Source organism: Hippocampus comes, unplaced genomic scaffold, assembly GCF_001891065.2.
Source record: "Hippocampus comes isolate QL1 unplaced genomic scaffold, H_comes_QL1_v1.1 scaffold2, whole genome shotgun sequence".
Classification (NCBI taxonomy): Eukaryota; Metazoa; Chordata; class Actinopteri; order Syngnathiformes; family Syngnathidae; genus Hippocampus; species Hippocampus comes.
In genome coordinates, this window is record NW_017805139.1 from 439,518 (window position 1) to 465,239 (window position 25,722).

A 25,722-nucleotide genomic window follows, 5' to 3' on the forward strand; every position below is an offset into this window, starting at 1 on the left:
GCAAAAGTTGAATCAAAAACTAAAAAGCATGATTTGGACACTTTTTGAAAGTGATAGAGAAATCTATGAGCAAAATTGTATCCTGTTTAAAGTTTCATTTAATTTGGGCAAGTCGAAACGTTTGGGTGCATATCGAGCGCCCCCAAATGCATGTGCGCAAAGTCACCGGCCATCTGGGCAGAGGGCTTTTGAGGTCCACAATTATCACGTCAATGCAAGGGGGCGAACAGAGGGAAGAAGGATAGACTCGGTCACAAAGGGGGAATGAACAATTCGGGAAAAAAGCGTTGTTGAACAACAAAAGACGATTTGAGAACACCCGTCGCGCCCAGGCGACATTTGTTGCCTGCAAAGTCTGCAACTTGTTGATTCATTGTAGACCAGACAGAAAGGCGTCAACGTACCGGTAGTTTAAAGCTTAAACCAAGGTAACCAATCACTACCGAGGGGCCGGACCGGGGGCGAGGTATGCAAATATCGGGGGCAGTCTTTTTCTTGTATTTTGCATATGTGACAATAAAAGTTCAAACTGGCAGAGAGGGAACTCTGGGTGTGATCATCGGGGCAACTATTGTCGTTCGCCCTCAGAGATATCTCCCGCCGATATTGAAGACCATTTTCCCTGTGTGCCGAGTTATTTCTTTAACTTTGTCCGAGAAAAACTCTTGACAGAAAGGTATTAATTTATTATTGTGAGTTAACAATGCTATATAATTGCACTGCATTGCACACAATGATGTACATGTACTGTATTTAATTACCGGTATTTGCAATACCTTTAGGCTCATAAAGTGCCATTCAAAATATTCGAGGGGAAGTCAACCCCCAATTGTCTTTTCAATAATATGTTATATGCGCCTTCACTAGTCTCAACACGGCATTCTGATTAATATTGCATTCGTGAAATGTTTCACCATCTCCGGGGCAGCCATGTTGCCAGTTTCTGTGGGCTGAAAATGACATCACAGTTGCTCAGGGCTCAGGTAACGACCAATCATGGCTCAACTGTTTTCTGATGCCAAACCATGATTGTTTGCAACTGTGATGTCATTTTCAGACGACAGAAAATGTGATGGACAAAAACGGCTGGACTTTTACTGCTTAACTCAGATTCCTGAGAAGCGCGATACTAATCACAATGTCATGTATAGACTCGAGTCGCTGATGGTGTAGTGCTACACTCTTGTGAGCGGGCAGCATGGGATCGGGTTCCCCTCTCAGTGACGGTGTGGGTGTGAATGGTTGTTTGCCTCTATATGAGGCCTGTAACTGACTGGCGACCAGTTCAGGGTGTAGTGTGCCTTCCAAAGCTGGGATAGGCTACAGCAGCCCCCCACCCAACGCCCCCCACCCCGCGACCCTGTTCAGGCTAAGTGTTGATAATGGATGGATGGATGGATGGCTGGATGGACTAGTCGGGCTGCATAAAACATAATATTTTCGAAGAATATTATTCTTAGAAATACATTTTTGGGTTGACTTCCTCTTTAAGACTCTTGTGTTGGATTGTATTGGATCGTGCATCTGTACCCGGTTATTGGATCGTGCATCTGTACCCGGTTAAGTGTCCAGGGAGTATAAATCAAAAGGGAAAGGAATGGACTGACAAAAAACATTTGGCAACCCATCATACAAATGATAACCTTAAAATAACACCAAATTCACCATACCTGAAGGAGTTTTTGCACACACAGCGAATGGCCATTTCTTGAAGCGAGATGAAGAGCATTTTTACCTAAAATATCAAATCACAAATAGGAAAAAAACACCATTAGGAATTGTTTAGAAATAGAAATACCCTGATTATAAAAGTAGTTTCACTCCGGAGCAGCAGTCAACGCTTTGATTTGCAATTATAGTGTGTTTAAAGGCAAACTAAGATGGAAAATAAGAGGAAACGGTCCCCTCATCAGTTCGAGGTTGCATGATGTGTAATATGGACGAAAATACAAACGGGAGCCTGTGTGAGGGTATATTAACATATGTTTATTATATTGTTGACTGTCATAGCAGGTAACTATGGACAAGGTTGAGAGTGGAAAATAATTTTTGTATGCACTGGAGTCATAAAGGCCTATAAGGAGGCAGCACAAGATCAAGAGGCAAATAATAATCCTCTGGAAAGCTGACATAGTCAGCCAAAGATGCACAGACCCTTCCGGGTACGCCCAGGTATAATTGCCCTCGTCAATTACAGTATACAGTAAAAACTTGTTTTTCATATATAATCGGGTTCCGAACCCTCCAGCCCCGCCAACCCTCGCCTCCGCGAAAGGTGAAAAATCACGACGTAGGATTTGCCCCATCCCCCTCTAGGTGTTTTCGTGTTTGTGTATGTACTGTTTGCATCCAGTTAAATGTAAACCTCGATTTCACGGCTGTTCCACAGTATGTTAGTACCCTCTGTCGGTGGAGGTGTGTGGCTACAGGCAGGTGACAACAGACCAGTTACGTCGTTGTCCGTCTGATCATTGATGTTATTGCAAGGAAACATCACAGGAACCAGCATGTTTAAAATACGTATTTGTACTTTACATATTTGAGACCAAGATTACAACAGTACACGTATTAAATCTTTGACAATAAAACTTCACACAGTCATGCCTTCTTGCGTTGGTGGTGTAGAAGGCAACTCTCACTTGACTGGTAGGCTGGAGGCACTGGCAGTGTAGGTGAGGTTTGTAATTTGGAGAAAATCATGGTGATGGGTTGCACTATGATGTTCATCTTGTCTTATGATTTGATGAAATTGGTTTACGGTTTCTTTTTTTAATCAGACAGCGGTCTTTTTTTAGTGAAGAAGGGAAAAAAAACTCTTACCAAGTTGACAGTTTTGGCTGTCATCGTCTGAGCTGTCAGTGTAAGGGCTGCGAACTACCCCCTCCCCTCCTACTGCCGCCAATGTCAAAGCAATGTGTCCCTATTGATGGTGCTATCTCTGACAAGCGGGCTAACACATTCTCAAACGGCAAGGATGCCTTAATCCAGAGGGCGGCAAGAGGCTGGAGCGGAGTTTAACTAATTAAAAAAATGTTAGCGCTTGAACAAAAAAAAAGTTATCGAACGCAACTCTAAGATACAGTATGCGAGAGGGACTGACAGACTGGCAATAAGCCACTCGTGCTCTCATTGGTTGATGTCGTGCCGGGAACCAATCATGCACCTTGTTTGAGTGAGCATGTAAAAATCCTCTGCGTCACGTCACAGGGTTCCCACTCTTGCACTTGCTTTTTATTTATGGACCTTATGAGGACTTTTGAGGGCTAATTTAGCCATTTTTTAAGGACTTTTTCTCCATTTAGCAGGGGATTTACGATGGATTTCATGCCCGCTCAGCAATATGCGGGATGAACAGAAAGCCACATATCACTGAGCTTGTGTTCAAATCATTGCTGCCAAAGGAAGGGCACATCTTTATTTTTAGGGGCAATCAGCTAATCCTTTATTTGACATACTGTATGTCAAATTTTCATTTTCTTACCCAGGGTTCCCACTCTTCCACTTGCTTTTTATTTATGGACCTTTTAATGACTTTTGTGGACCAATTTAGCCATTTTTTAAGGACTTTTCTCCATTCAGCGGGGGATTCACGATGGATTTAATGCCCGCTCAGCAATACACGGGCTGAACAGAAAGCCACATATCACTGAGCTGGTGTTCAAATCATTGCTGCCAAAGGAAGGGCACATCTTTATTTTTAGGGGCAATCACTTAGCCCTTTATTTGACATACTGTATGTCAAATTTTCACTTTCCTACCTGTATTACAGGTAGGAAAATGAAAAAAAAAAACCTAATTCTCAAATAAAACACACAAAGAAAAATTTAAATTGAGAAAATATAAAACTTCAATTTATTTTCAAATAAACACAACACAAAGAACAGAGCTAATGGTCATATGTGTCACCAGGACAGGGTTTAGAAAAATCTGGTTTCACTAACAGTAGTACTGATTGCCCATCTTGGCAGTATCCAGTATACTTGAACAGCTGAAATGCATGTCAGAAGTCTAAATCCCAAATGGTCCAACCCTTTTATTTTCCCTCATATCACCTTCAATGATCAGACATTTTTTAGAATGACAAATATGAAACTGATATGACAATTAGGGAATAGCAGACAGTGACTTAGTTTTCTCCTCAATCTCTTTTGCAAGTTCTTGGCGATCAATTTTCTTCTGTTTTGCTGTGTGCCTCAATGCATTTGACTTGACCAGGAGGCTATGACAAGTTTTACCTCTCACGGAGATGCCCTTCTTGCACACTCGGCAGTAGACCGACGTATAATCGTTAGCAATTTTTCCGACCCAAACTCGGAACTCCGGCTTCTCCAGCCACGCCACTTGAAAATAGCATTGTCCCGGAATATTTGTAGCGACGCCACTCGAGCGAAGCACGCCTCAGCAGTCGAAAGTCCACTGCTCTTTGCTGTGTGTGCGTCCGCGGGAACATGTCTTTTGGAAGCAACCGATGTCACAAATCAAATACACTTTGATCTACGACAACAAAACGCTTGCCTAGCCGAAACAACAGCTAAGCTTAGCTGACGTACACACGACAGAGAGCAGCGGACTATCGACTGCTAAGGCGCGCTTCGCTCGAGTGGCGTCGCTACATATTTGTCTGTCACTTGTTGAGATCGATAAATTCGATGAATAGATTTTTCCAGAAAGTACGGTAATTGTTTGCCGAGCCGGCAACCAAACCATCCATTCACTGCCCCGGGATGGCGTCAATCTATTGTTGTTTCCCGGAATGACCCGAAGTGATCACGTGATCATCGTCGGAAATAATCAGAGACGGCGGAAAAAGCGAGCGGGTCCCAGATCCTGCATGTTCCGACAAAACTATGAATTGCAAGGGTGGGGAAAATGACATACACAAATGAAATGAACACCGCAGGTTAATTTTTATGGATCTTTATGGATTTTAGAAGATTTCCCTGAAAATTATGAACAATTAAGTACATAATTTTACAACTTCTTTTTTTATTGATTTTTATGTACTTTAAGGACCCGTACGAACCCTGTTACCTATATAAGGTAGGAAAATGAAAAAAACTTGAATTCATTCTCCAATAAATTACACTAAGAAAAATTTAAATTTAGAAAATGTAAAACTTCAATTTATTTTCAAATGAAAATATTTTTTTAAGGATTTTTATTGATTTTCGAAGCTTTCCCTTAAAATTACGGTCAATTAAGAACATAATTTTACAACTTCTTTTTTTATGGATTTTTATTAACTTTAAGGACCCGTGGGAACCCTGCATCAGCTCTTTCTTTGGCATATAGGGAAACTTCTCTCCCTGCATCAACATGAAACAAGTCTTTCCGCAAAATGGGTGCCGATTTGGCTGTATGTTTTAATTTTATTTTTTTGTTCATATTGAAAAAAAACAAACACTGAGCCCGCAAAAATCGCGGCGCGTAGTAACAAGGTATCACTGTATACTGTATAAGCAGTTAGACCTTTGAACTTAATAGTGCAATACTGCACATCTGAAAGGTGCAGTCAAGTAAGATTCTTTAGCTGTTCATCAGGGTCGAAACACTGTACAGAAGTGTGGTAGTATACTGGCGCCACTCAGCAGGGACTCACCAGTGGCATCAGTCGCAGTGACATCAGCACCGTGTGAAAGGATGAGATTGAGACAGTCCAAGTGTCCTCGTGTTGCAGCCAGATGAAACCTTGATACAAGATACAGAAAGATACAATCCGCCATGAAGCCGTGGCAACAAGGAAAACTCAGATAGTCTTCCTTGTTCAGCTGTCACTTTCAATATGTGTACACTTTGTATCGTCTCCTGTACTTTCTCAGGCCTTTGAACCCTTTGTTTGTCCTTTTTTTGTGGTATGAAATTGCTTTGGAGGAAAACAGTGATCAGCATGCTAAAAAGATAGTGAAATCAAATGCACAACAGTCTTACATGTCTTTCATCACCACTTTGCACAGTAAAGATTTGTGACTCTCAGCAAAGCATTATGTACTGTGTAAACTGACCTTAGTCCATCACGCATCAAGTCACATGAATCTGTTTATACACTAACCCCAAGGATTCTGCCAAGGCGACAGCATGGCTGTCGCCTCAACACCCATATGAGTATTAAAAGTAGTGATAATGGCCCAGAGAGGCTGATTCTTGGGGGAGCACTGGAGGGTCCCCACCTCACTAAGTAAACACCTCAAAAGCAGAAACTAGTTTGGGGGAGCTATAAGTCATTTGACTCCACACAAAGAATGTTAAGACACCACAGTGTTGCCAAGAATGTTAATAACTCAACATAAAGATATCCATAAAAGCTGAAAAGAGATACATGCAGCTGCCCAACATATCTGCTTCATAAAAGGGCTAAACATAATTCTGGGCTTCAAGACCGCACATTCAGTGATGTCATGTTGTCATCCCACGAGTTATTTGGGCAGCTTCAAGGTAGGCAGTGTACAGGTGGCTATTTTTAGCTTGACAGAGACCAGTTAACCAGAGTTAAATACTGTGCCTGAACCTCTTGAGGATGAGGTGGTTCCTTCAATAACATACATAGTCTACACCAAGTCACAGACTCTAAAATGTGTGTATTAAATTTGATTTGGTAACTCCCATATTACTTTCACATGACCCTCGCAAAGCTGACATTTTTCCCCTCTCAGAGACCAAAGCAAAACTAATAAGAGAAACAGATAATAAACAACCTGACTGAGATTTGTCGTTTGTGTGGGTATGTATTTTGAGTGGTGAAAAAGAGCTCTTGCAGCCTCTTTGTGACATGCCAACACACCCATGTAATTAAGAGACCTCTATACACTTAAAATACAACACTTTCAAAAACATTTGTTCCCAATAAACAGTAAGAATGTGAATGCAACACAATACCGTTTACTTGAGACCTACACTGTCCAAAATAATCCATCATGTTTATTGCATATTGAGTCCACGAGTTAGAGCAGACAATTTACTCCAGTAATGTACTGGATACTTCCACTAGAACAACTTTAGTTATTTGAACTGGAAAAATCAGTGGCTTAGCTGTAAAATACAATGTTAAATAAAAAAAGACTTCTTTATTCTACGACAACCGAGTAAGCTATGTTGTCGCAGTGCCGTGCCTCGAATTGAAATATGCTCAATTCAGGAGCGGCCTCACTGTGACATCCAATAGGAGATGTGCTGGTGGAGTGGCTTCTGAGTGCTAAAAGCAACAAACGAATAAAAGCATGAATGCTAATTCCTAGTCGGCCGTGAAGCAAGTAGTTACACAGGGTGGTGCCGGGCCATATGTGGGCAGGCAACTGAATCCAAATTTTTACTGTTCGTTTAGTGAAAGTCTGTTGACATTTTCTGCTGTCTGTTGGTTCAGTGGATTGTCTATCAAGGACAAGAAGAACCTGAAAAGCACTGTCCACGTTTGCTCTAAAAGCACTGGGGTCAAGCAGTCAAGAGATCTGTGTTCCCTCTGGGAGAACCAGGTGAAAAATAAGGTAAAGCGCATCCTCAGTCAACCTGACCATGTGCTGTCTGCTCACTTCTCGCTACTGCTATTATGCACCTCTAAGGAGAATTAAAAGATGCTCCCAATTTTTTATTCCTTTTGTTGTCAGGCTATTGAATTATTTTCTATGATATTTAATAAAAAATTGTTTCTTATCATTGCTTATTTACCATCAAGACCTTTTTGACTTTGTTTTTTTTAAATACAGGTATGTGTTATGTCAGATAACATATTGCATGTTGTCTGTGTGACTGACTGTGTTCCGGTGGACTGCAAAGGATTTGCCCTTTTAGGGATCAATTAAGTGTCTGAATCTGAATCAGAATGCGCATGTGCGCGGGGCCAGATTTGGTAGGGAATGCTCACATTTTGGGGTTGCTCCACCCACAGTACAAGTCTGGCATGAGAGTGCAAAAATAATAGATTTGAGTGGAAGGGAGAATGCGATCAGCCAGGAAAGGCGTGCATTTTTTCTGTTTTAACAACACAACAGAATACAGTATGGCCGCAAGTCTTCAATTCAATCTTGACCTTGATGACTCCACAGACATTTATTGTTGTCAAAATAAAAAATAACTATTAATCCTGAATAACAAAGGGGATCACAGTGACGTATGTATGAAGTTGAACCAGTGAACATCTGAAGTGCTACCAAAGTGATTTTAGCAGCGGACTCATTGTGAGCGTTCGATCACATCCGTTCTTTTTAAGCAGGTGTGGCAAATCAGGCAACTAATACCACGGCAGGCATTAGCTGTGTTTACTCAGCTGGACGCCTAAATTAATTACTTCAACAAAATGCTAATCCATCTTGCAGACAGCCCTATTATTAACTAGTACAGATTGACAAACAAATTCAACAAATTTAATTAATGGTTTAGCAGTTTGTAATTGGCTTCCCCCACAGAGAAGTCTTTAATAACCACCGGTCACCATTTTACATTCTTTCCCGGCTTTGGCAACATCCAGAATGCCATTAGACATGTGTTGGTCTGTGGGTGGCACACTGAACTAAGTGTAGACTTGCTGAGTAGCAGTTGTGGTTAATTTTGTTTTGGGCAGACCAAGCAAAGGGGTGATTTCTTCTCTTAAATTTGAATTCAGAACTCAGGTTACTGCATTTAGTTCTGATGAATTCGAGCACATTATTACGACAAATTTGAGAACGGTATGCTGAATGTTTTGTTGTTTTGTGCAACAGTGCTGAAAAAACAACTTACACAGACGGCTGGAAACGTTTGAAGGAGGAGAGGTTCGACAGCGATAAGCTATTAAAATCTTTTTCACACTGACCCTGGAAGAGACCAGAGATCGCAATATATTGGGGATTAAACTGAATCCATTTCATAAAACGGGGTTCAGTGTTCCGAGCTTTCTTTGCAGAAAACTGGGAGGCTCCCTGACAAAAATACCATGTAATATATGGGCTTAAACAATGTCAACTGATTCCAATAATAGATTCCTTCTGAGGCAAAACTTCTGTCTGACTTGATGTTGTGAACACCACAACTTATCTAAGCTGAATTTTTGGGTTGTCATTTCCTGTGAGAACTATCCAAACAGCCTCATGGCCAGTGTGGTCAAGCCTCGAGAGGCCACAAAAATTCTCAAGACCAACTCCTACACTGACCTCCAGAGGCAGATGGCCATTTAAAGGGGCATGTTGGGGGGGATAGATATATATATATATATATATATATATATATATAAAACAAGCACTGTACTAGTGTTCAACTGTGATAGAAACATTTTAAGGCAGCTCGAAGAAGGTTTAAAGATGAAATGTGAAACCTTATCCATAGCTGTGAGGATTTTATTGCAATTTTTAGAGTGTTCGATAGGGAGATGAAGCCTTGTGGTCATAAAGAAAGGTGTCAAACTATTTCTGAGTAAGCAGTTAAGAGCTGAGCTCACCATTGTTGAAAATCCTATCTTTGTAAGAGAAGGAACAAGAAAAAGTTGCTCTGAGCGTGTTGGTATTGAACTTTAAGTGTTTTGTCAAGGGTCTATTTTCGTTTGTCAACAGACTGTGACTGGGCGTGAGCTTGTCTGAGTATGGAAATGTGGGTGTCTGTTTACTTACGCAGAGCGTCCCTCCACATCAAGCTTGGTTGGGATGATACCCTTCTTGCTCAGAACAGCAGCCGCCTTGTCCACTTCCCCTCGCTCGACTGCCTTCATCAACCGATCATCGTACTTGTTCCAGTCTGTGTTCTGAGAATAACAACACAAAACCATCAGTGATCTAGTCTTTTGGACAGAAATGGATGGCAGAGTAGTTTAACAGTGCAAATATAATTAGTGATTAAGAGCTACAGCTCTTTTTTTTTTTTTTTTTTTTTTTTATACTACATTGTTGTTATGTAAGGGAACAGTGCTACATGAAGCACCAACACATACAAAGCCAGTTTACATCTGAAAATACTGGCATACTCTCTGTACATTCGCTGAATTACAGGAACTGAGAATGTTTGCTGGATTTGGCCACCAACAAACTACCAAAAGTAAACATACTATGAATCATTTTGCCGTTTAACATCATACAGTTCAATCATTCAGCCTAGTTTAATCACAGCGTTATTTTTGAACAGGGACGAAATGAAACCTAGAACAGCATTTACGACTTGTTTTTAGAAAGGAATACCTACAAAGTGCATGGAGGTGCATTTCAGCCAGCGGCTCATCTTGGGTGAGTGGAACTGGTCCTTGCACCGTGCTACCGAAAAGGTTGCCAGCGTTCCGGTTTTGAAAAACAAAAATGGAGCAGAAAAAAAAAGTATAAAATTCTCCACTATGCACTCAACCAGTGAGTGCAAAAAAAAAAAAAAAAAAGATCAAAACGGCAGCAGAGGTCCTCTTATGAAAAGGCTCATCCTCTGGAGTGGTCTTCGTTTGAGGAATATTCAAGCATTCCTGCGCTTCTTACAGGCTCTACCTGTAAGTTAACCACTGCACAGCAGTCGATTCTTCAAGGGAGGATAAGGAAGAGTGGAAAAGGAGGAAAGAAACAGAGGTGGAGAAGCAGTAGGGCCAGCCCCTGCCAGCCTTGGGACCTGCCCTGGCCGGCAACTGCAACTCCTCCTCAGGGGGGAAAGTCAGCTCAGCTTGGCTACTTCTCAACTCCACCGAATGTCTTCCGCTACACTCGTCAAAATCTTCCACGAGTTGCCTAACTCTGTTTTCTTTTGGACAGTCTTCCTCCCTCTCTCTGGACTGCTTTCAGTCTGCCTGCAGACACTGGAAGCAGGTTGCTTATTAAGAGAGCCTCTCTCTTTCCCAGCTTCTTTTCACTGTCAGTGGTCTCATACGCCTTAACCCCCAACAAATGGCAAGGTCAGTCAAGCTTAATGGGGTAAATATGTGGGCTCCCCGGTTTAAAATATCACTCCCTCCCTGGTAAATAGCAGCGGTGCAGACAGCCTGCAGACTGGCTACCTCTTTTTTTGACTTGCAAACCTCTCTATAGTGACTGATTGGAAGACAGGAGCCAAGAATACATTCTGCACATTACTGCACCATGAGTAATGGCTAGAGAGTCTCCACTCCCAGCACGAAAGAAGGCCATCCAAAAGACACTGCTTACATGACCACCCCCCACTGTGCCCCTTACTTGTTTCCATCTGAATATATTAATGTCAGAGGGGGATTGCGGTTTGCACATTTGAAAGGGTCCTGGCATTGACACTCATAGCACATTAGTTGGGCAAATGTTGCTGTTGACCTGTCCATCTCGAGAGAGAGAGAGGTGCTTTTACAAAGCCCCGTGATCCGAGTTCCACGGTAGCAAGGTTAAAAGTCAGCCTTTTTACAACCAGCTGTCTGAGACGGCAGCCCAGTCACATACTAATACCGCCACAGACGAAGAGTTCAAAGTTCACTTGATTAAGTGAAAAGTCACACGTAAAAATAAGAGTGAAAGGGATGAGGAGGGTATTTAACTGACACAATTTTCAGGTCAGAGTGGGCTCGTGTTCCTGGCCTCTGCTCAGGCGTGGTGTCAACAGAGCAGCTCTGAGATCCACAAACATGCGCAATCCTCCTCCACGTGACATGTCATATGAAGGATTGGGTGTCAATTTACGAAAGCTGCTCACCCTAGCATGGAGACAAAGGTGCCAAAATGGCACCTAGCCACAACGGCATACAGTTGAACACTTCACGTAAATATCTCACATGGCTTGATTGTGTGCGTATTTGTTTGTCAGTCTGTTTATGTACTAGTTAAGAATAGGGCTGTTAGCAAGCAAAAAACAACTGAGCGAACTACTTTTGAGGAGAGCTGGTGCAACAGAGAAATACAACATACTTTTTCAGAGATCTTCTTCCATATAATATCCATTCATCACGGACACACGAACTAGTGATGTCAGAGCAGTTTGTCACGACCACATCCTATTTTGTAGTGGAAAGTCAACCACCGCAACAGAGGATGAGCAGAGTTGGTGCAGAAGTGCAGTTATGGCAAGCGGAGAAGGTCCAGTGAAGTGGACAAGGGGGTTATGAGGTATTATTGGAAAACATAAGAGGTTGTAGTATGGACCAAAAATAAGATATAACATATAAAAATTGAATTTGTTGAACATTACAAAATGCCAATGTACTTTTACTGGTGCATTAAAAACAATACACAGTACACTGCGGTACCTTGACCATCAAGAAGAATTTGTTGTATGAACGAACTTGTAAAATCACTCTATTCAGACCTTTGGGGGGAGCTCCCAAATAATTAAAAAACGCAAACTTTTTTTGGGAGGGGATAAGTAAAACTGTTGCACGTGTTTACTACGTTGAAAAGACAGCTTTAAACGTGTCTTGTTTGCATGCATCTAAAGGTAGCATGCCATCATATCAAGTTGCTATTTAAACACAGTGACCTTGGCAACATCACCTGACACGTCCAAGGTGTTTAACTATTCACACATTCCTTTTGTCTGGAATTATTACAGCGTGTGGCTGCTATCAACCCCTCAGCACAGGCTGTAACTCTTCACAACACCTCGGTTTCTTGGTGGGTGTAAAAGATCTGCGGGCTCTCGGCTTGCTGCGGTCCGCGGGCCGGTTCTAATAATAAATCAATATCATCCCAGGGGCCACTGAAAACATTCTCGCGGGCCGGATTTGGCCCGCGGGCCGGCACTTTGACATATGTGATCTAAAGGTAGCATGCCATCATATCAAGTTGCTATTTAAACACAGTGACCTTGGCAACATCACCTGACACGTCCAAGGTGTTTAACTATTCACACATTCCTTTTGTCTGGAATTATTACAGCGTGTGGCTGCTATCAACCCCTCAGCACAGGCTGTAACTCTTCACAACACCTCGGTTTCCTGCCTCTCGCCCAGCTGGACTAACGGGTCTCTAATGTCCTGATGGATGAAATCACTGGCAGCAAATAGAAAGTCAGTCGTCTAATAACAGCCTACTGTCAGGACAGAAGCATAAAGCTGGAGGCTAATATGTCAACTGAAACTGCCAGACTACTGATGTTAAAGATGTGGTTTCACAAGGTTATGACGATGGTGGTGAAAACGGTCATAGTAGACGTCCACTGCATCGATCTATTTATGATCTATGACATACATTATCAAATGTCAAAGTTAGATGGGGAAGAGCTTGGCAGCTTCTTGAACGTATTAGTAGTTTTAGTAATACCTGTAATGCCTTTTCAAACTGATATAGGTTATATTTATCAATCAGTACCAACTATATCACATTTGTTTTGGTAGTAAGATTTAGGAATTTATCAAAACAGTTGAGAGTCAAAAATGGGTCAGTGAACAAGATTTGGCGATGCACAGTGCAAGCAATAGTTTTATTTTTTTGTTTGTTGATTCCATGAAAAAGACCAAAAATCTATCTTCTACTGAAGAAAATGCAAAGTTAAAAGTCGATTTGAACTCCACTCTATATAGTGGTGCTATATAGGTCAAATGAAGCAAATAATGTAAAATACGGGCACGAACATCCACCTCACAGTTCAGAGGGTGTGGGTTCAAATCCGGTATTCCTGTATGGTATTTACATCCTCTCCCCATGCCTGCATGGGTTTTCTGCCGCCCCACATTGAGCCTTGGGATCAGCTTGAGGTTTCTTCCGAAGCAGGATTTTTTGCTTGCCTCAATCACCTAGTACAGGGGTGGCCAACCCGCGGCTTGCGAGCCGCATGCGGCTCTTTGGCTGGTTCAATGCGGCTCCCGGGCTTTCACACAACAAGCGTCGAAAACGCCTCGGCAGTGGCGATGCCATTCAAAAAAGGCGCGAACTACACAGAACGTACGACGTCAGCCTATCATCGCACCGTTACTTGATTGACATAGAGGGCAAACCAATCAGATGACTGCATCACCGCTCATGTGCAAACAACGACGCTAAGCTAGTCAGCCTATCATCAATCCCGTTACTTGATTGACATAGAGGGCAACCAATCAAATGACTGCATCACCGCTCATGCGCAAACAACGGCGCTAAGCGCTAGGCTAGTCAGCGAATTACCTCTGATTGTAAGGCAGGGGTGCCCAATACGTCGATCAGAATCGACCGGGAGCCAGCGAACTGGTCCCAAGTCGACCGCAAGGGTGGGAGGAGGAAATGGGTGGGGAAAAAAAAGATTTGTTTGTTTGTATCTTTAGCTTTCATTCATTTTCAGCCTGTTCCAACTGTTGCTCATCGTAGTGTGCGTGCATATGTGCGCAAGTGCGTGCGTGCGAGCGCGCGTGTGTGTCTGTGTGTGTATGCTTGCACGTGTGCGATCGGGTCGTTCGTGAGAAGTTGGTCGCTTCAAAAGTCGATCTTTGGCCAAAAATGTGTGTGTGTGTGTGTGTGTGTGTGTGTGTGTGTGTGTGTGTGTGTGCGTGTGTGTGTGTGCGTGTGTGCGTGCGCGAGGAAGGGTATGATGTGGCTCTTTGCAGTAACACAGTAAAAAAATTGGCTCTTCGTCTCCGACTGGTTGGCCACCCCTGGCCTGGTGCTTGCTCATGTGGTATTCAGTTAGTCTTATAATAAATGAGGAGTGCTATTGCTCGTGATATTAAAGTGGTGTTTATATTACTATTGCAACAATTCAGAACACTATTGGGACTCATTTGAAAAAAATGTATTTCTTCAATAAAATAATGGACATTAGAGGCTAGTATGCAGTTTTTGCTCATTGAAAAAAAAAGTATCCAGTTAACACTAAATTGCATTGACGATTTAGGGAAATGAAAAAAAAATCCATGCCTACCAATTTTTGGATTAGTCAGGATGACAATAAGGTTTCACATTACTCTAAGCACATATCATGACATTTGGTTTGTGACGAGACCCAAATTAGACTGTAATCACCAGTTGGTACATTCTATCATCACTGAAACCAACGATGTATTGCATTAACATAGCTGCATGCTGTTGAAAATCACTGTGACATGCTGATTTATTGGTGCAATATATTTTGGCGGCGGGATCCCAATTCTCTGGCTATATCGGAGACATGAAAATAACATTCGACAACTGAAACGTTTTGGCTTCATTAAACATTTTCAGTAAGACAGTGAGAGCTGGTTTCTTGTCATGCAGTTGATTTTGGGTGGGGGGGACTTTTCCTCAAGTATTGTGCTGGTCCTGCGTACTTGTTCCTACAAGAACAAATCAATCAAACTGTTGAGAATAATGGTGACTGCTGGCTGGCTGAACTCCAATTCCCTAAGTCCTTAGTGGTTTAGTGCTAATGTGAAATGCATTTTCATTTCAGAGTTGCCATGCAAAGTATTTTAGGCAGACACTATTCAATCCATGAGCAGTGACATATACCTAAGCAGTTAGAACCATGCAGCTGTCTGGGCATGTAGAGTGCAAATGAAATGCATCAGGGCTGGAGAATGTGAGGCCCAACAGGGATGATTGTATGAGCTAAATGGACAATAAAACAAGCGCAATAACAAGGAATGTTCTAATCAGGGGTTTAAGCTGCCAATTCGATCATCCATAAGCATGGCACGATCAAGTAGATTCGGTGTAAAATGTTCAATTTTAGAGCTACAACTACAGATTTCACTTAAATAATCAGTTAAACAGTGTTTTTATCATTTAATATATTCATCAGATTTTAAATTAAAAAAATTCATTCAAAGACAGGGCATTGCTTCAAGCGACATTGAAGAAAATGCACAAATTATGATTCAGTTACTATGTTGGTCTGTGACATACAATACAACATATATTTCTTTATATAGCGCTTACAGAATAGTCAACATAGAATAACGGAATAATATAACACAACACATAACATAAGACACAGACAGTCATGCACTCTTAACCACTTTTCCTGCATACACTTTGTTATTTAAAGCAGTTATAGATGAAAGAGGAGAAAGTCAAAGTGTCCTTTCACCAGTGCATCAGAGACATCATGCTCAAACTGTGCACACGTATGCTACAAGCCAAAAAAAGCAATCAAGAAGCTGTAGCGTCCATTGACGAAAAAGAGATATTAGCTGACATCTAGTGTGAGTGTGGATGGTTGTTCGTCTCTGTGTGCCCTGCGATTGGTTGGCAACCGGTTCAGGGTGTCCCCCGCCTACTGCCCGAAGACGGCTGGGATAGGCTCAAGCACCCCCAGCGACCCTTGTGATGATAAGCGGACTGGAAACTGAATGAATGAAAGAATGGCTCACATCTCCTGTCCCATGTAAATCCACTTCAATTCTCCCTGTTCCGAGTAGGGGTTAATGTTATTTTCCTCAAGTAAAAGCAGCTGTTTGCAAAAGTCCTATACGGATTAATTAAAGATAATCACTACTCACAATTACAAAGAGCCTTGTGTGTGTGTGTGTGTGTGTGTGTGTGTGTGTGTGTGTGTGTGTGTGTGTGTGTGTGTGTGTGTGTATATATAAAAACACAGTATATGAATGAAGCATAGCACTTTGCATATTTCCAACATCGAGCCAACAATTACAGGTCCGATAAATATCGTGCATCCCAAAACAGGCCACGCTCCACTCTCCGTGTCTGGGGCAAGCTGTCAGTTTCCAGGCTTGCTGTGGAATATCGCATCGCCACACAGCATGCAGCAGTGAGGTGGCAGTGGCCCCAACCCACTGAAGCAAGTGCAATTCACAGGCTATAAGATTATCTCAAGGTTGCTTGAGGTTCCTGTGACTACAATTGCACATATTCAGAAATTTATCATCCAGTAGACTGCAGCCAAACTCCTTGGATGTGGCAGCAGGAGGAAAATGACAAATTCAAGAAGCGGATAATATGAACGGTAATAAAAGACCTCGAAACAACCTTTAAAGAAATGTAAGGTGAACTCCAAGGTCAAGGTCATGTAGACCAGTGTCAGATAGCAATCATCCGTTGTTGTTTGAGTCAAAGTGGACTTCAATGGAGACTGCACAAGAGGACACAACTGTTGAACTAAATCAGAAAATTGAGACTGGAATTTTTCAAATTGCAAGTTTAAAAGTCTTCTGGGAGAATGTCTTATGGACAGATGAGACAAAACTGCAACTTTTGGGCAAGGCACATCAGCTCTATGGTCACAGACGCAAAAATGAAACATACTAAGAAAAGAAGATGGAAGAGGCTCTGTTGTGATCTGGGGCTGCTTTGCTAATTCTAGCATAGGGCGTTTTGAATCTGTGCAGGATACAATGACATCTCAAGACTATCAACGACTTTCACGCGGTTCCAGCGAGACCTCTGTGAAGTGTACTCAAGTCACCCAAGCAATTTATTCCAGTATTTCACAATAACATTAGATTAGCTTTGCTAGTAGCTTGGCTTCTCTGACTTTCTCTCTGTTAATTATTCCTCATAATCCTTTCACGAAAATGATACTAAGAAAGAAGTAAAGTTTATTTGCCAACATTGAGCCTGTTATTACTCACTTTGGAACACAACAACAACATTAAGTTTAGCAGGCACTCACAGCCAGCCGAAGTTCATTGCTAAACTTGCTGTAGCTGGCTGCTGCCGCTCGAACTGCCGACTAACCTCTCCAAGTGACATAAGTAACCCAGTGAAGCTTTTTGGGACGGTCTCTGCCATTCAGTTATGGGAAAAACTTCCAAATCTATCATTAATGGTGCAGTGGTACACTTGCCTGAATTGAGTGCGGGCAGGCTGGGATTGGTTCCCACTCAGTGGCAGATGTGGGTGTAAATGGTTGTTTGTCTTTATATGTGCCCTGCAACAGACTGGCGACCAGTTCAGGGTATGGTCCGCCTTCGGCCCAAAGTCAGCTGGGATAGGCTCCAGTACCACCCCGCGATCCTGTTCAGGATAAGCAGTGTGGAAAATGGAGTGATGGAGAAACTTCAAAATCTGTGATTCTCAGATTTGTCTTTCATTGTGTTTTGATGAGGCTCAAAATGCAAAGTGCTATGCTTGTGTAATTTGAAGCAGTGCCCAGCATGCCTTGAGGATTTTGTTTTTTGGGTTTGTTTTTTTGTAAATAGTAATAAAAAGTGGTTATGATTGCATGACTGTCCGTGTCTTACATTAGGCGTAGAAAAAAAAGTAGTGTGTTTCCGGTAACCCGACCGACCGAGAATTTGTACGTCGAAAAAAAACTTTACGGTTGGCATTTTTTTTCAAACAACCAACATCGGTGCAAACTTTCACGATATTCATGTTGAGCGCGTCCGTCGTTTGCCCTGTCGTCTGTCAACAACATTGAAACATGGCGGCGGCCGCGATCTCCGACGACAGTTTAAACCGCGTTTGCTGTGTTCCAGTCGCGTGCTCGCACCGCAATGTGAAGAAAATAGCATCCATTGATGTATCGAAAAAATAAAGCGAACTATTTGATGAACACCATGGGCCGAGTAAAAACCGAGGGCGGAGAAGGACGGCGGAGGCAGCAGCGCGCCCCGGCCCCCGAGTCCGGAGCGGGGAGAAAACTAAATAGGCGCCGACCGCGGAGCGGAGGGTTCAATGTCTTCTTGTTTTATGTTTTATGGTTATTATGTTTACATTTTTGATGGGGGGGAAAAAAAAGATTAAAAAAAAAAACTTTGTCCGACCTACCGACCCTATGCTGAAATTTCTTGTTACCGGAAACACACACTCTTTTTTGTTCGGCCTTACCATATTTTATTTTATGTTGATGTTCTGGAAAGTGCTTTGTTTGACCTGCAGCTGTTGTGAAAGCGCGATACACAGTAAATAACAATGTATTGTATTGTAATAATTACTGCTTTGTTGTTTTTAGTTTCTTTTTCCCAAAGTAGTAGTATTCGATATGAGCATTCATCCATCTTGTTATTTATTGTCATTGACTGTTTGATTTAATTTTGCATCATACGTTTGTAATGTAGGAAGACCATGTATATGATTCACTCTCCTATACTGTTGTTCAGTCTGCCACCTGGTGGCAGCTGTGTAGTGTAACATTGTGTAAAGTGACCGCTTTGGCCCACCAAATCAAGCTTCCTCTGACGTTATTGTTTGCTGCATGTGAAAAATGACGATCAACACAATGGTAGAAAGGTGACACGATACGTCGTCATCGTGATATATACCATCATATGGTTCTAGTATCTAGTAATGCGTATTCAAAGCTTCAACGTGTGCAAAGCTGCAAGGCATCAAAAGTGGGGAAGAAAATGCAAGAGGCTTGAATTTCACATATTTATAAGGTCATTTGGTACTTGACAAAAAGAACAGTGTTTAAGAATAAAGTGTTTAACGAGCAGGAATGTATATCGGCATGAGGTAATTGTCATTGGATTTACACGTTCCTACGCAAAAGCCCAAGTTGAAATACAGTCATACCTCGGTTTTCGACAATAATCCGTTCCAGAAGGCTGTTCGAAAACCGAAACCACGCTCTTTTTTAAAAAAAAAAATCTTTATTGAACACGTCTGTGCACAATGGAACGCTCCACGAGGAAGTGTCACTTCCTCATCTACCCGAGGAAGCGTCACTTCCTCGTGGAAGGAAGGCGAGAGGAGTCAAGTGACACATTCAAGTGCGCTCAGTTTGTTCGAGAACCGAAATTCGGTCATCATCCGAGGCATAAAAAACTCGAAATTTTTGGTCGAAAACCAATTTGGTCGAGAACAGAGACGTTCGAAAACCGAGGTTTGACTGTATCTGCACACACATCACACACCGTGTTTGAGTACTGTAGTTGACTTTAGCAGATGAATAAAGACCGAGTTTTGAAATCAATGAACAATTGTTCACACAGCCGGGGGAATATCAGGTTTTCATTTGGCCGAGCCATGTGAACTTTGCCCAGTGTCCCAAAAGAGACGTTAAAGATGCAATAAAGCCATAATAATGGTGTTGGGCAAAGGTGGAGAGAACTGTTCAGTCTGTCAAGATGGCCATAAATCTTGCTTATGAACAGCTGCTGTGAGAAGAATAGAATACTATTGTTAAATCTGTCCAAAAGCTACCGTAATACTAAAAGAATAGCTATTAGCTGCCTTTATCCCGAATGGATTATACAACTAACACCTTTTAGGCCTTAAAAGATTATGGAAAAATAGCAATGACCTAAAATCCACATAAATCTTCAATAGTGATAGACCAATCGGATTTTTTTTTTCAGGGCCAAACCACGACTGATTATTAGTCCCATATTTTTCTGACTATACCTTGCTCTGGGTATACAAGTCGTACCAGTCAAAAATGGCGTGTAAGTTATCTATGTGAAGCAAAGATATATTTGCAACGGTTACGTCCCAAGTCCACCATTCATTCATGAGACTCTAAAATAGGGCCAGACAATTCATCGAAATTAGTGGATTAATAAAATGCTGAAAAACAAACGCTAATCCACTGCGCATGTCCCTTTCGGAGGAGCATTTGGTCACTATGGTGGCGCTTAAACATGCAACAGACACCACAGAATAAATATAAAGTGCATGGAAGATACACAAAACCTGGGGTATTTTGTGGATAACACAATATTTTTGATGCGACTACAACTGTGATGTCCTCCTGTAATATGGCAACATAATTCATCAGAAAATATATGAAGCGCTAAATCAAGAGCCACTCGTTGCATACTGGGCATGGTTAAATTAACATGTAATGACCTAGTCTCAGCCAGGCTTCTCAGGGAAACCATAGTAATGATTCATCTTTAAATTTCAGGTAAAGAAAAGGCATTCACATTTGAGCTTTTCTAATTGGACAAAAAAAAAAAAAAAAAAAGAACATCTGAGTATACCAAGAATCGATTTTTTTAAGAGACCCAAACATAAATCGATACCCAATTTATGAAGATGCTCATACAGGCGGAATAAGCATTTATCAAAAATAAACAGCATAGGAAGACATTGGAGATGAGGAGGGAGAGCCCTTAAATTCTTATGTTACGACATTCCTGTGACACCAGATAAAAGTCAGTTGAGAACAAGCATGTACAAACCTGTCTAACTCAAAACAAGGGACTTGTGCCGAACAACTAACATTTAAGAGAAGTCTCCACCCTGAAGAAACATAATAATATAAGAACACTGCCAAGTTATTAGAGAAGCTATCTGGTACAGTAAGTATTCCGGCAATAAAACTCAACTCCACAAGGAATACAAAGATCAGTGGTTCATTTTATTAGTGGGGAAAAATGCACAATAGAGCCTGTAAATAATTGATTTGCTATTTATCCATTTCCATTTTGAGACAGTGGGAGCCAAACGTTTTGGGTTTGTGTTTTTTTTCTGAAAAGAGATAGGCTTAATGTTGCACAAGGGATAGGATGCCATTACTTTGTTTTCTCCTAACATGCACAGTTTTATACATGTTAAGTTTGCACAACACACTCTGGCTAGATCCCGACGCCAAATAACATGTTATAGACTAAAATGGCAGAACACAATTGATGAGAAAGTATTGAAAATTGAACACCACTTTCTTTTTCATGCCTTCACAGAGCGCAACAAAGATTTGCCCGTGTCAAGTATGGGCAGGGCCCAAACCTGTCACAAATGTCGGGTGGAAATAAAGCGAACACCCTTTTCCTGTATATTTAATCCACCAAGACAGAAAAACAACACCCAGAGCACAGCTTGACAAGGCTTAGTCTGAGATAAGTCAAAACAGTTTGCTGCTCATCAGCAGAAAATGGGTGCACTGTTCCTGCTGCTGTTGCTGAGCATGCCTAATGCTTTACATACGGTATATGGGCACCAGTGCGTGTGTGCATATTGGCAACGCTGATAATATCTGCAGTGGGTCAATAAGCTTAGGCCCTCTCACATACCGACAACCATGAGCAGTGGTGCACTCTCAAGTCTTCGTTAGTGCGTACAAGAATCCACACATGACAAGATTCATGATTAGAATGTTAAAACGCAGATCTTAATGGCTGGTTTAAAAAAAAAAAAAAAAAATCCAAACACGGCCTACACACCATGGGAAAACAGACGGGTAAACCCGGAGATGACCTCATGGTTGGCCCCCGTGGAGCCAGACAATAATCCTAAAAACACAGACTGTCACCCTACCACACATTTTATAGCCAACGCAACATTCTTTAAACCTCGGATGTTGTACGAGAGTTTATCATCATGTCAAATGTAAGTAAAGCTCCGAATGAATTATCACTGGTGAACACTTGTGTTAGTCACTATTTAGTTAAAAAAAAAAAAAACAAGAAAGACAGAGGAAAAAAAAAAACAATCATCAATAAATGAAACCATTTGTTTCAAATTAAATATAGCCTAATGAAGTCATACATATTTAATTTGGCTGGCTTTTATCAGCTTTAGAACACTCTTGGGATTTAGGACTAAGACACCTTTTTTTCCGCTTTGGCATGAAAACAACCTGCACCTCACATGAAGGCCAAGATCTTCAAAACATCCATTTATTCATCCGTTCATTATCCGAACCACTTATCCTCACAAGGCTCGCACTGTGAACATAAATGTTTGCCTGAACAAATTTCAAAGCAATATTATGCAGTGCTTTAGAAATGCTATTTCAAGGCATTCCTGTATGTTAACCTTTTCCAAAAAACGTTTGAAAGCTAAACATTCACTGTTTCAGACATTGTTTGAAAACAATATTGTAAATTACATTCAAGTATTTTTTTAACCCTGATCCAAGATGATGGCAACTTTATTTACAGAGGTGGGCCATTTACAAAATGTTGCCAGTGCATCATTCATCAGTGGTCTGGGCAAATGCATACCGCATATGCATATCCAATTTATATCCAAATAAGAAAGAGGCCCAGGTCGGATTTGGAAAAAAAATTGAATTGTACTGTTCACACTGCATAAAAAAAAAATCTGATACATCTTGCATGTTGCCCCCACACCCCCCAAAAAACAAAAAAAGAGCATTGAGCTGCATAGCCTTTGTCACATTTGAAACATGTTTGCTCTGCTCATATCAGAGTCATGTGACTGGATCCTGCCCGCTGATTCGCAGAATAAAAGTTTATCACTTCCTCGTCTTTTACAGTCTATGCACACTGATTGAGGATTTCATCATTTCCTCATACTTTGCAGCCATCAATGGACTCATTCATCTTTCCTTTTCATGGCAGGATGAATACTCGATAATATAAATTTGCACATTGTGAAAGCGTTGTTCGTCTGTGTGTGTGCCCTGCGAGTGGATGGCGACCAGTTCAGGGTGTCTCCCGCCTACTGCCCGAAGACGGCTGGGATAGGCTCCAGCACCCCCCGCGACCCTTGTGAGGATAAGCGGATCGGAAAATGGATGGATGGAAGGACATTGTGAAAGCAACATTGACGACAATAATGATGAAGATATATATTGCCCACCCTTACTGTGGACAATCAAATAGTTTGCAGTATGTATCATATGAATTCAAAAAATAAAAACTGTTGATTGTATTAAAAAGGAAACTAATTGGTTGTTCGGTTTTAAAGCGCAAGTCAAATTTAAAAAAAATATTTCCAATAAATTCTATGTAGCCCCACTAGCCTAAACATGGTATTCTGATTAATATTGGATTTATGGAATAAAAATGAAGCAGAAGAATCGAAGGTGATATTTGCAAACTGAACCCCTGAGCACTATGACCTCAATTTCAGTCAACACCATATAGCGGGCATCTGTCATAGCTGATTAACCAATTAAGTCTTCATAAGCGTTTGTAATACTATTACTATTAAGTTTAGTAAAATCAATCCATCCATTTTCCGATCCACTTATCCTCAAAAGGGTCGCGGGGGGTGCTGGACCTTATCCCAGCCGTCTTCGGGCTGGGATAGGCTAGGGGACACACTGAACCGGTTGCCAGCCAATCGCAGGGCACACAGAGACGAACAAACATCCACTCTCACACTCACACCTAGGGACAATTTAGAGTGTTCAATCAGCCTGCCATGCATGCTTTTGGAATGTGGGAGGAAACCAGACTACCCGGAGAAAACCCACGCAGAACATGCAAACTCCACAAACAGGAAGGCCTGGCCGTCATTTAGTAAAATCAACTCAACAAATTTAGCAACTCCTCATTCACTTCAAACTGTCAAGGGTTGTTGTGGAAAAAAAGAATATCCCTGTTTGTGTATTTTTTTAGATCAAGGTTCTTGTGGTGGCGACTTCGGTTTAACTCTTTCAAGGCTGATAACGTCTGTCCATCCATCCATCATCTGAACCGCTTTTCTTCACAAGGGTCGCGAGCTGATAACGTCTCCAAGCAAATTTTGTAAACATATAATGTTAGGGCTACTGCCATCTGTCCAAACCTGCTCAAGCCACTCACCTAGTTTGGAAATGAACACAATGCAGCTTAGCTCCTAGCTAGCATATTTTATGGTTAGCGATATCATAATGGCATAACGTCAACTTGTAGTGACATTCAAAAAGCCTCTTTCAGGTTTTCAGATGGGGGCTAAGCAATCACAAATTCCATTATTAACTGCTGCTGTTGTTTTTGACACATATTTCTCACTGATCAGATGGTTACTGTTGTATTGGTCTGAATCCTTTATTTACTAAAATGTAGGTATTCATGTCGCACTTTCCGAAAAAGAACATATTTAGTCTGTTGATGTTTTATTTAAAATGTTAATGAATGTGTTCTTGTCTACACAGAACATAGCAGCTGGTTTTACATTTTCTTACTTTACTGTAATTAAAGTGAAGTGAAAAATGACTGAAAAGAAAAATATATACTAAAACGATCATACACGTGTGGTTTCATTGTTATAAACTGTCTGCTGAGGCCTAAAATATTGACCAAATATTTGACATCCCTGGTTTACAGTCTTGCTCATTGACGTGAAGTCTCACAATATTTATTTTTAAAAAATGTAACACAACCCATGTTTTGTTTTCTATGATTTTTCTACCAAGCATTTCTGGGGCAACTTTGACTTCTGTGTTGGAGGTTTCAATGTCGATCCCTCGTTTTTTTTTTTTTTTTTTATAAATATAATAGCTCTTTTGTTCAAACGCATACAATACAAATGCAAGATGGTTTTCTATCATGTATAGAGCATGGACAATTTAATGAAAGGCTTTGATGCCTTTGAGTTTTGAACTACAAAGATCAACAAATAATTGTATGATGTCATCTTGGCCACATTGTTCAACAACATTCTTGTCAGGTCAGGATTTATTCAACATACGATTTAGAATGCAAGTCATTTCTAATGTATTAGTATCGTACAGACGCACCCTCCTGTCGGGAAATACCTTGAATCTGGCCCGCACAGCAGGACATTGTGAGAATTAAAGCTTCAGAACGCGCATATAAATCGGGCTAGCGTGTTCCCGGTGAAAACAAAACAAAACAGGCACTTAGAAATAGAAAGCACCGGTCAGTCAAGTTTGGGTGTATATTTTGAGCTGGCAGTTGGGAACGTACACAGCGAGTGACTGGCTCGAAACATCCACAGGTGCTCCACAGGTTTACTACAGTTCCCAACCGGAGAACTAAGTCGGAACAAGACGTGATGGCTGAGAAGAGGTCAAACTACACTTGTGATGAACGTCGTTCACGACCGCACAGCTAAAGCTAAATCAGCTATCACAAACGCAGTCGCAGTCGTCAGAAACAACATAAATCCACTTACAGTGATGTTAACTTCGTGCTTTTTCAGCCGGTATTTCAGACTCTTCATTTCGAATTGCTGGTTTGTCAATTTCCTTCTTTCTCTGATAAAAGCATCAACAGTTCATGAGTAGACGAAAAACAACTTCCCGTGGACTAATGTGAAGTTTTAGTCCTGTTGTTCTACGGGGTGAGTTCCACCTGACTCCTAACCGCAAAGCCTTGATCATAGAGGCGAAGGAGCCGCTGTAGAC

The 25,722-nt window shown here is 41.4% G+C and overlaps 1 protein-coding gene across 10 annotated transcripts in view; it reads right to left on the minus strand.

Annotated features, from left to right (window-relative positions):
* uacab (uveal autoantigen with coiled-coil domains and ankyrin repeats b) overlaps window positions 1-25,722 on the minus strand; it is a 46,659-nt gene that overhangs the window by 19,188 nt on the left and 1,749 nt on the right. For 5 of the 10 annotated variants that reach the window (XM_019867339.1, XM_019867334.1, XM_019867340.1 and 2 more), the window contains exons 1-4: window positions 25,491-25,699; window positions 9,573-9,703; window positions 5,600-5,688; window positions 1,671-1,735 (exon numbers count right to left, since the gene is read on the minus strand). In XM_019867339.1, the coding sequence (XP_019722898.1) occupies window positions 1,671-1,735; window positions 5,600-5,688; window positions 9,573-9,703; window positions 25,491-25,538 (333 nt within the window). In that variant the 5' untranslated portion in view covers window positions 25,539-25,699. Of the gene's footprint in view, window positions 1-1,670; window positions 1,736-5,599; window positions 5,689-9,572; window positions 9,704-10,137; window positions 10,816-25,490; window positions 25,700-25,722 lie in introns of those variants that run through there. The other 5 variants (XM_019867336.1, XM_019867338.1, XM_019867335.1 and 2 more) reach the window with 5 other exon arrangements.